General features: G+C 51.5%; 1 protein-coding gene across 1 annotated transcript; it reads right to left on the reverse strand.

Moving 5' to 3' along the window:
• Positions 1-268: 268 nt before the first annotated feature.
• On the reverse strand, positions 269-1,195 carry LOC141917157 (olfactory receptor 14A16-like). Its single transcript, XM_074810243.1, has one exon. It carries the CDS (start codon positions 1,193-1,195, stop codon positions 269-271), a length of 927 nt encoding a protein of 308 aa, XP_074666344.1.
• Between the last annotated feature and the right edge of the window lie 10,761 nt (positions 1,196-11,956).

Here is an 11,956-nt window from a genome sequence, read left to right on the forward strand (position 1 = left end):
CTGCTCCTCTATGGGGCAGCTGGGCCCTTGGCTCCTGAATCCCTTCTGCCTGCTGGGGCTAGATGCCAGCTCCAGAGGAGATCTAAGAGAATGGAGGAGAGGCAAATTCAGAAAAAATTCTTTCTAAACCTAAGAAGATGTTGTGTGAATAATACTTGATGACCATAAACATAGTTTAACAAACAAATGCAATCTAAAGACGAACAAAAGATAAATTGGATTTTACAAAATACCTGGGATTTATATGAGGATGGACACCTTATTAATACTATAATAATATGTATTCATATAGTTTCCTCAGGGCATCCTTGATCTCCTGGTTCCTCATGCTGTAGATGAGGGGGTTCACTGCTGGAGGCACCACTGAGTACAGAAATGACAGCACCAGGTCCAGGGATGAATGCGAGATGGATGGGGGTTTCAGGTAAACAACCATGCCCGTGTTGATAAAGAGGGAGACCACGGCCACGTGAGGGAGGCACGTGGAAAAGGCTTTGTGCCGTCCCTGCTCAGAGGGGATCCTCAGCACGGCCCTGAAGATCTGCACATAGGACAACACAATGAAAACAAAACACCCAAATTCTAAAGAGACACCAACCATGATAAGCCCAAACTCCCTGAGATAGTAGTCTGAGCAGGAGAGCTTGAGAATCTGGGGGATTTCACAGAAGAACTGGTCCACAGCATTGCCCTTGCAGAGAGGTAATGAAAATGTGTTGGCTGTGTGCAGCACAGCCCAGAGGAACCCAGTGCCCCAGGCAGCTGCTGCCATGTGGACACAAGCTCTGCTGCCCAGGAGGGTTCCGTAGTGCAGGGGTTTGCAGATGGCAACGTAGCGGTCGTAGGACATGACAGTGAGGAGATTAAACTCTGCTATGACTAAGAAGAGAAAGAGAAAGGCCTGGGCAGCACATCCTGAGTAGGAGATGTCCCTGTTGTCCCAGAGGGAATTGTCCATGGCTTTGGGGAGAGTGGTGGAGATGGAGCCCAGGTCGAGGAGGGAGAGGTTGAGGAGGAAGAAGTACATGGGGGTGTGCAGGTGGTGGTCACAGGCGATGGCGGTGATGATGAGGCTGTTGCCCAGGAGGGCAGCCAGGTAGATGCCCAGGAAGAGCCAGAAGTGCAAGAGCTGCAGCTCCCGTGTGTCTGCAAATGCCAGGAGGAGGAACTCAGTGATGGAGCTGCTGTTGGACATCTGCTGCCACTGGACATGGGGGACTATCAGAAGAGGAAATAACAGTGACAATTCATTAGAAACTTTTCTGAGGGAAATCAATGTCATTTCACAACACCCCTATCCCTACTGCACCCACGCTCCCATTTTTCCTTTTCTAGGAAAATTTTCTTCAGTTCTGTTCCTGGAACTCCAGTTGGTGCTGGATTAAATCACCATGAAGAGCAGGGCCTCTGCCTGCAGGCTGCCCACGAGTCAGCCCTGCTCTGCAGCAGTGGGTTTGTGTAAATGCTGGGATCAGGAGCCAGAGCTGGTGTTAGACTTTGTTATATGTGCGTGTTTGTAATGCAAAAGGGCCTGTCAGCATCTGCACACCCAGTGCTAAGGAACGAGGATGGCAGAAAGCTGTTAGAGAGCTTTGGGCTTTTTGAAGCCCCCCCCATTTCACTTGGGGAGTGTTCTTGGATGTCAGAATCCCTCAGGATTTCTGCTGTAGCCAGGGAGAACAGAGCAAGTCCTGCGAGGGAAGAGGATGGGCTGCAGGTTAATAGAGGGTAAGGGGAGCTGTTCTGTCCCTCCGACTTCTTCTGAGCTAAACTGCTCAAGCATGAGAACTCCTTTTCCATTTCTCCCACCAAATACCACAAAAGCATCAAAATGAAATCACAGAATTCAGAAAGCTCCTTATATTTTGATTAATCCCTGCCTTGACATTCCCCATATAATGTGTTCTCAGAAATGTCCTAGGAGTGATCTGGAGCTGTGAGCAGCCCTGACCCACGCAGCACCCTCTCCACAGCAGAAGGACCCTGCCCTGCCGGGGGTCCCTCCTTCCCCACACAGCTTCTCCCCACAGCGCCGTGGGCAGCTCCCCGGGCAGGCTGAGTGCTGACCCTGGCAGGCGGCAGAGTCCCTGCCCCAGCACACAGCCCCTGGGCTGCAGGGACCCTGCTCTCAAGGACAGCCCTGGGCACCCCTGGCTGCACCCGCGCCTGCACACCCCTGCAGCCGTCCCCGGGAGAAGGCAGCCGCCATGGCCTGTCCCTCTGACAGTGCAGTAGGGAAGCCCTGCTCTGGAGCACGGCCTCCTCCTCCAGACACCAGGGACATTCCTGACTTCACCAGATCCCTCCACCACCTGCAGCTGCACTGCCCTGCACCCAGAGACTTACTGTGTCAAGGGCTGCGAAGATTTCTCCTCCAGTGAGCTCTCAGCATCCTGCCACTGCCGTCTGCCTTTCCCCTCTCTGTGCCCGGCTCCTCTGCCCTCGGTGCCTGCAGGCAGTGCCCTCAGCCCTGCTGCGCTTTGCAGAGGAGTTGCTCCTGGGCAGAGCTGTCTCTCTGCAGCGCTGACCACTTGCCCTGAGCTCCCTCTGTCCCAGGAGCCCGGCCCAGCTCCACAGCAGAGGACCAGCCCAAGGCATTTTAATGACCCCTCAGGTGGGTTTCGTGCTGAGTCCATGAAACCCAGACACTGAGAAGCTGCTGAAGAAACCTCTGAGGAAGTCAAAGTTAGATTCAAACTCCAAAGTTTCTTGTGGCTTTAATGGGTCCCACTGAGGGACACTGTTCACAAAGCCTCCCCAGGCTCCACTTAGAGCAGAAATGTGCAGGCAGTGATGGCAGGTAGGGAAAAGCAAAGCGAAGGTGGCTCTGATGCTGAGGAAACCTGCATGTGCTTGATGAAGCCAAAGGACCAAGCCCTGACCCCATTAACCAAAGGGCCAAGCCGTGACCCCCAGCCCCTGGGAAGGGAGATCCTGTTCCTCACCCATTGCTCAGGGCTCTTCCTGGGGCAGTGGTTGATGGAGATATACACCTCCCAGGCTCCTGAGTAGGGAGAAGGGGGCAATGAGGCCCCAGTGCTGCAGGGGACTGTGCCTCCTCATAGGCATCAGTGGCAGAAACACCAGCCGTTGCCAAAGTCAGGAGGAGGTTGACTCTGTTTGGAATTTTCAGCTTTTCCACAACCCTCTGTCATCTCCACCGCTGGCTGTCCTACTGTGTTGCATCACCTGTGCCCCTGCAGTCTGTAGTCACCCACCCAGTTTTCTCACCTTGCTCTCAACTGAGCATCTTCCTTCCTTTACTGATATCTCACCTTTCTTCCTGGCTCTTTCTTGAAATGTTGGGTTTTGGTTTTTGGTATCTTCCAACAGCCTTGCACTGATGCAGACTCCTTCTGGGTGATGTGTTAAACTGCAACACTGGCCTTGGAATGAATACTTTTTCTTCATAGTGGAAAACAGCGTGAGAAGGAAATAATGCCAGAAAGTGAAGCTGGGGAAGAGGAGACTGTACACACAGAGAAAAACTCCACCATCTCTGAAACCTCTCTTCAAGCACTCTCAGGCTACTCCTATTCTGTCCGGAGTCTCCACACCAGTGAGCCCAGGCTGTTCAGCCTCTCCATACTGGTCATGTTCTTGAGGGCTCTTAATGCCATCTTGGGAGATGTCTGGGCACGCTCCAAGGTTTTTGCAGATGAAAACATAGTGGTCATAGGCCCGGAAAGACAAAGTGAGACTTTTTACCAACACCTGTAATGGCAGGACAAGGGGCAACAGTTTTAAACTGAAAGAGGGTAGATTTAGTTTTGTTATAAGGAAGAAATGTTTTGTGATGAGGGTGCTGAGACACTGCAATAGGTTGCCTAGAGACATTTCAGGGAGGGAGCATCCACAACTTTACTTGTCAACATGTTCTAATGTCCAAACACCCTCACAATAAATAATTTCTTCCTTCTATCTAATCTAATCTCCCCTCTTTCCATTTAAAGCCATTATCCCTCACCGTATCCCTACAGTCCCTGATAAAGAGTCCCTCCTCTGTGCTCCTTTAGGCCCCTTTGAAGTACTGGAAGGCCGCTATAAGGCCTCTCTGGGTCCTTCTCTTCTCCAGGATGAACAACCCTAACTCTCTCAGCCTGTCCTCATAGAGGAGGTGCTCCAGTCCCCCCATCACTGTCGTGGCCTCCTCAGGACCTGCTTGGGCAGGTCTATGTCCTTCTTACGCTGGGAGCCCGAGAATTAGACAGAGCACTGCAGGTGGTGTCTCACAATAGTGGAGCAGAGGGACAGAATCCCCTCCCTCAACCTGCTGGCCACACTCTCTTGATGCAGCCCAGGCCACGGTTGGCTTTCTGGGCTGCAAGTGCATGTTGCTGGCTTATAGTTGGCTTTCCATCAGCCAACAAGGGAGAGCTGAGGGGCACCACATTGCAGCCTGGCAGCACCTATGAGGTCAGTGACCTTATAATCATCTTCAATCCAGCCAGCTCCCTTCAGCCTGCCTCTCCTCTTCCTCTCTGTCCCTGTCTTGTGTCTGCTGGGATGAGCAGTTTTGTAATGAATGTCTTGTCACCAAATTGCTGGGGCCAGCTGCTGGCCAACAAGGATCCTGTAACAGGAGTGGCCTCACAATCAACATCACAATTTGTGGTGCCTTCGCCTGTCTGTCTCCATTCACTCCCTTGACTCCTCATCGCTGCTGCACCCTACGTTCAACAGCCAAACCCAACCCCTTCACTGCCCTTTCCCTCTCCCTTGCCCCACGGGTTGCCAGAGCCAGGGGGGGACGTGTCGCGTTCAGGCTTTGCAGTGCTCATGCAGAATTATTGCCACAAAGTCGGTGCTGAGATCAGACTCAGTGCTGTGGAGCAGACCCCAGCAAGAAATAACAGCGTTCAACAGGAGATCTGCAGTGGTGGCAACCATGTTGGTTTTGCAAGGGGGCTTCTGTCCATTCACTAAAAGGATCTGCTGCTACCAAGATGCACTTGGTGTTTCAAGCTGTCACTGGCAGAGCTCCCACCAAATCAGTCTGCCGTTGTGGCCGTGGGCCTCCACTCTGTTGGTGCTGGGCTGGGGCTTTTACTCCAGTGTAATCTGCACTGGTCACGGCACGAGACAGACAGCTCCTACCCCAGAGATCTACATCCTTCTTCGTGTTAGGCCAGCACTCACTGTCCTTCAGTCTGCTCAGAGTGTTTGCCTCAGCTCATGGAGGAGCTTGATGACATTCTCCTTGAATATTCTGAGGCACAATCCAATGCTTATTGCCCTCTGCATCTACAGCATAGTAAATATTCCTTTCCCTTACTATGGGGATTGACCTGATGGGTCTTCTCACATGACTTCCTTGAATTTCCCTGGTTGGAAGGTGACCTTTTCCCAAATTGGATCAAGTTGATGGGCTCTGTCACAGTCACTTCAAGTCAATTGCTTTGGAGTAATTCAGCCTGAGTTTACCCCAGATGATCCAAGAGTGTTCATGGATGCTCCTGTGCCTGCTAATAACAGGGACAAGTTTCTCAGGTTCCCAATGGCCTCTTCAGCTGTGGGTCATCCCCAAGAATCTGCTGGCAAGGGTACCAGGATCCATGGTGTCACCCACAGGAACCTGGGCCTTCCCATTAGAACCTATGGATCTTGACCAAGACTTACTCTTGAGTTCCCAGACTGCAGGGAATGCATTGCATTTATTGTCACTGGTGTTAGTGACTATATGCTGCTCTGCTAGAAACTGAGCTGCTGTTCCAGCTTTCTCAAGGTCATTTTCTAAAACCTTTAGTTCTGTTTCTATATCTTGTACTTGTCTGACATCTAACTCCACCTTTTTATTTTGTGAGCCCAGCCTATATCCGTGGACCCTACTATCTTTCTCTCTTTTGATTAAGTCGGATGTCTTACTTTGGAAAATTCTTTAGCGTCGTTCAGATGGAATTCTTCCAAGCAGGTTCCTCAGCAGGCCAAATCCTGCTCTCCAGAAGAGAACAGTCAGTAGTCAACGAAAACCAGATCAGAGGCTACTTGATCAAACTCAACCCTTCCCAGTCCACAAGACCAGAGGGGCTGCATCCCAGGGTGCTGAGAGAGAAAGACGATGTCACAGTGAGGTCCCTCCCCACCATCTTTGAAAGGTCTTGGAGACTGGGGGACTAAGTGGAGATTATTATATCACATAATCTGTAACCAGAAAAAGATGAAAATGGAAAAAGAATAAATTATTTCTTACTGATATCGGATATTGAGAGTTCTTACATTGGTTATACTCCTGAAACCTCTGAAATTAACCATGTAAGAAGAGAGGAATTAAGGAACATTCTGCCCAAAGACTTGGCTTGTCAGGGCATTTTGCATGTTAATGAGCCCTCTGGTGCCATGTTCCTGAACTGCAGATACTGAAAGAAGAAAGAACAAGGCTCTGGAGAACTGAAAGTCAGCAGCAAACCTCCATGTGTCTGAGGGTATTATCGTGCCCCACTGAGGCCATCACTGAAGAGACTATAGAGGGAACCACCAGAACAGGTGACCATCCCTGGGGGCTGGGGAAGAAGGAAATCGGAGGTGATGGAACCAGGTACAAAAATGAATGTGGAGGTGGCTGTGAAAATCATAGAATAGAATCATAGAATATTTTTTGCTGGAAGAGAATCTACCCTCTTTTAGTTTAAAGCCATTAGCCCTTTTCCTTGTCCTATCAGAACAGATCCTGCTAAAAGTCTCTCCCCAGCTTTCTTTTAAACCCCCTCTGATTACTGAAAGGCAGCAATAAGGTCTCCCCAGAGCAACAATCCCTCTGATTATTTCTGTGGCCTCCTCTGGTCCTGCTCCAACTGGTCCATGTCTCTACTGTGCTGAGGACCCCAGAGCTGGATGCAGTGGTGGGGAGGTGTCTCAGCAGATCATTGTAGGTGGGCACCATCACCTCGACCTGATGACCACACTTCTTTTGGGGCCGCCCAGGGTATGGTTGGCTTTCTGGGCTGCCAGCACACATTGTTGGCTCATGTTCAACTTTTCATCCACCAGTACCCCCACGTCCCTCTCTGCAGGGTTGCTCTCAATCCCTTCATCCCCCAGCCTGTACTGATATGGGGAGTTGCCTTGACCCAGGTGCAGGACCTTTCACTTGGCATTGTTGAACTTCATGAAGTTCACATGGGCCCACTTCTCGAGATTGTCCAGGTCCCTCTGCATGGTATCCCATCCTTGGGAGTGTCAACCACACCAGTCAGCTTTATGTCACCTGCAAACATGCTGAGAGTTTACTCGATTCTAATGTCTATGTCATTGATGAAGATATTAAACAGTACTGGTCCCAGTATGGACCCCAAATAGTCCATCATATCCATATGTCTCCAATTTAGAGAGAAGGATATTAGGGGGACCATGTCAAAGACCTTACAGAAACCCAACTAGATGATATCCATAGCTCTTCCCCTGTCTACTGATGTTGTCACTCCATCATAGAAGGCCACGAGGTTGGTCAGGCAAAACTTGCCCTTGGTGAAGCCATGGTCGCTGTCTCGAATCAGCTCCCTGTCCTCCACATGCCTCAGCAGAGCTTCTAGGAGGATCTGTTCTATGATCTTCCCAGGCACAGAGATGAGGCTGACAGGTCGGTAGTTCCCAGGGTCCTCCTTTCTACCCTTTTTAAAAATGGGTGCAGTGGTTCCCTTTTTCCACTGGGGACTTCAACTGACTGCCATGAATTAGCAAATATCCTGGAGACTGGCTTGGCAACTACATCAGCCAATTTCCTTAGGACTCGAGCGATGCATCCTGTCAGGTCCCATAGATTTATGCATGCTCAGGTTCCTCAGGTGGTCCCAAACCTGACCTTCTCTTACAACCTTACCTTCTCTTTCTCAACTCATCCCAGAATACCTGTCCCTGCTGCCACTGCCTGTGCATTTCCTTCTTGCCCTTTACTTTGACCAGCAGGTCTCCACTCAACCATGCCTGTCTCTTGCCTTCCTTGCCTGATTTCTTACACCTGGGATTGATAGAGGTTATTCTTCCTCCCAATGCAGGACTGGCCACTTCTTGTAAAACTTGAGAAGTTTCTGTTGGCCAAATCCTGGAGTTTCTCAAAGGCCTCCTGGAGTGAAGTTCCATCTTGTGAGCTGTTAATATTTGTGTGCAGGTGGTTCACCCTGATTGTGGTGAGCCATCAACTCAAGATCACAGGATAAGAAAATGCAGGACACCACAGCTAATAAAAGGAGTTGCTGGGTTTGTACCGACCAAGGGAGGAATCAACATGACAACACTGTTAGAAACAGTCCAGGACGGCAGAAAACCAGCAAAGCCAGAGGCAGTGGGGAAAGAGCAGAGTTGGGCTGTTTGTAGAGGAATGTATGAGGGTGATCAGAGAAGAACATGGGAGGGAAAAGAAGGAAAAAGAAAAGCAAAGGTTAAGCTCAGACATGATGAATCCTGCATCAGAAGTTCCCTGCCGAGCAACCCTGTGCCAGTGACTTCAGGGGGACAAAAAGCCACATCTGATCACTCCAAACTTATGTCTGCTCCCTTCCATGGTCATGGGGAATGTGAGCGCTCTCCCTGTCATCATCAAGGGAAGAGCTGTGGTGGAAGGAAATGCACCGTCACCCATCCTGGAAGGGACCTCAGGAGGTCTGTAGGCCAAGCACAAGCACTGTCAGTGGAGAAAGGAGAAACGAGGTTTGGGCTGTTTGTATGTTGGGCTGTGGCACTGGAAAACATCGGCCTCTATAGACACGTGCCCAGTAGTGATCTCTCCAGGGGCTGATCTTAGACTCTGGTCCTGGGATCCCCTCATCCCTCCAGTATGCCTCGACACAGACAAATACACACAGAGAAACACACAGACACATACATGGAAACACAAAAATTTATTTCTCCAGCAGAGAGTAATGGAACATCTGAGGCTGGAAGGCAGCCAGATTAGAAATTCTCTGTGCCGCCTCTTCTTGCTTATTTTTGTCAGGATCTCCTTTCTCATCCATATGCACCTTCTCCAATGTTGCTTCAATTCCTGCATGTCTGGCAGTGCTATCCTTGACAATCAAACACCTCTTGTCTCTTCTCTTCAGTGTTGTATCCCATAGGATTCTTCCAAGCAGGTTCCTCAGGAGGTCAGAGCCTGCTCTCCTGAAGTCCTGATCTTGGCCTTGTTCCCTTCTCTCAGGAGCCTTGACATTACTTTCTCACCCCTGACTGTTACAACCCTGACCAGCTCTTCCTTGTTTATAAGTTTGATTTCCTGCAGGACACCTCCCCTCACTGCCTCTTCAGTCACCCTTGTTGGGATGATGTCAATTAAATCAAAAATATTCTGGATGGCTTTCACTTTGCTGTGTTGTCCCTTCAGCAAATATTGGTATAGTTTAGGTCTGATATGAGGACCAGGACTTCTGCCACTTGAATCGAGAAGGTCCATCTATTTGCTCTTCCTCATCAGGGGGTCCATTGCAGATATCTACCCTTCAGCTCAGCTGACTCATCCTCCATCCCCAGGCAGAGCTCCACACATTCCTGCTGCTCTCTCCCATAAAGGGAATCTTCCCCTCAGGGTCCAGCCCCATGGCCTTATCAGTACCAGACCCCCAGGACCCACAGTTTCTCCAGGAGAGGCGATTTGTAGTACCCTGGAACTCCTCGTGCTGTTCTCTTGTGAGAGACACCCCAATAAAGATGACCCAGCTGCACACAAATATTAAAAGCTGACCAAATGGAACTTCACTCTGTGAGGCCCTTGTGAAACTCTGGGATTCAGAAATGGAAATTGCCTGAAATTTTACAATGGGGCAGTCCTACATCAGTGGGGGGAGGGGAGCAAATAACCCATCAGGACAGGATGGGACCTGTCCGGCTGGTGTGACTCCACAAACATGGGTGTGTCCCAGGGCATGGCTCCCCATTTTGGAGAAGTACGAAGGACCTGGAGAGTGTTGAGTGAAGGTGTGCCAAGGTGGGGTTCAGGACCTGGTGCCCATGACCTGTGTGGGGTGGTTAAGGGTCCTGGAGTTCTTTGGCCCAGTGGTGTGGAGGCTCCAGGCGCTAGAGGAGTTGCCTGAGAGTGACTGAGGGGGGATTTCAGAGATGTTGGAGCTTTTCTTTGTAGTGAGATACAGCATGAGAAAGGACTAATGCCACAAAGTGCAGCTGGGGAGGCTCAGACTGGACACAGAGAAATGTCACTCGAAGGGCAGTGCTGTGGTGTAACAAGTCACCCAGAGGGAGACTGGAGCAGCCCCAGGCTTTGTGTGTCAAGGAGCAGCCAGGGAGGATGGAGAGATCTCAGTAAAGGAAGGGAGATGCTGAGGTGAGAGCAAGGTGTGGTAAGAGGGTGGGTGACTACAGCCTGCAGAGAAAGAGGTGCAGGTGTGGGACACAGTGGGACAGCCTGTGGTGGAGATGATAGAGGGATGAAGAAAGTCTGAAAATCCCCCAGCAGAGATGAGCTCTTTCTGCCCTTGGCTCTGGCTGTTGTCTCTGCCACTGATGCCGATGAGGAAGCACCTTCCCCTTCCAGCACTGGGTCTCATGGCCTCCCCTTCCCCACCCGAGAGCCTGGGAGGTGTTGGACCATAGTTTTGCCCTTGGCATTCCCATCCCCACTTCAGACTGCCCCAGGAAGAGCCCTGAGCAACGTGTGAGGGACATGTTGCCCTGGGAAGGGAGATCCAAGAGCTGGGTATCAGACCTCGGCATTAGGCTTAATGTAACACATCGAGGTTTACTCAGAATCTGTTCCACCTTGACATCACCGTTTTTTCCCTGTCATCTCTGCCTGGAGTTTTCTGCTGTAACCAGACCCTGGGGAGGCTTGGTCAGTAATGGTCCTCAGTGGGACCCATTAACACTCCAAGGATCTTTTGGTTTGCATCTGGTTTGGATGTCTTCAACTTCCTATCGCTGCCTGAGCTTCATGGACTCAGCACCAAACCCACCTGAGGGGTCATTAAAATGCCTTGGGCTGGTCCTCTGCTGCAGAGCTGGGCCGGGCTCCTGGGACAGAGGGAGCTCAGGGCAAGTGGTCAGCGCTGCAGAGAGACAGCTCTGCCCAGGAGCAGCTCCTCTGCAAAGCGCAGCAGGGCTGAGGGCACTGCCTGCAGGCACCGAGGGCAGAGGAGCCGGGCACAGAGAGGGGAAAGGCAGACGGCAGTGGCAGGATGCTGAGAGCTCACTGGAGGAGAAATCTTCCCAGCCCTTGACACAGTAAGTCTGTGGGTGCAGGGCAATGCAGCTGCAGGTGGTGGAGGGATGTGGTGAAGCCGGCACAGCCCCAGGAATGTCCCTGGTGTCTGGAGGAGGAGGCCGTGCTCCAGAGCAGGGCTTCCCTGCTGCACTGTCAGAGGGACAGGCCATGGCCTCTGCCTTCTCCGGGGGACGGTTGCAGGGGTGTGCAGGCACGGGTGCAGCCAGGGGTGCCCAGGGCTGTCCTTGAGAGCAGGGTCCCTGCAGCCCAGGGGCTGTGTGCTGGGGCAGGGACTCTGCCGCCTGCCAGGGTCAGCACTCAGCCTGCCCGGGGAGCTGCCCATGGCGCTGTGGGGGGAAGGACAGACCACTAGCAGGGTAGGGTCCTTGTGCTGTGGAGAGGTCTTGTGAGGCTTTTGCCAGGACACTGGCACAGGCAGATGTTCAAGAGGAAGGCAAAGGCAGGGGATTTCTTAATAATTAAGACCTTTCCAGGGTCTCTGATTTCAGCTTTCTTCTAAGTGACATAGAAAGATGCTGCCAAAAGTGAATAAATCAGTGACTCCTGATCTGTTACACTGGGGGAATCAGTGGATCTGCTAGAAGCCACATAAAGTGCCTTCACCCACCCCTCTACCTACAGACAGCACCAGAACCACCTTTGCTTGCAGCATCAGTGCTTATCTGACCTAGTCCTTAGGACCTGCTGACAGGGAGATGACCCTGGGCAGGGCCCTGCTGCCAGGAGGGGTCTCCAGGGCAGAGCTGAGCACACAGCGGGTGGGATGGGGGTTGTGAGCACTGGCAGGGAGGA

Source organism: Strix aluco, chromosome 34, assembly GCF_031877795.1.
Source record: "Strix aluco isolate bStrAlu1 chromosome 34, bStrAlu1.hap1, whole genome shotgun sequence".
NCBI lineage: Eukaryota > Metazoa > Chordata > Aves > Strigiformes > Strigidae > Strix > Strix aluco.

Coding starts and splice junctions, on each gene's coding strand:
- LOC141917157 (XM_074810243.1), bottom strand. CDS start 1,195: ATGTCCAACAGCAGCTCCATCACTGAGTTCCTCCTCCTGGCATTTGCA.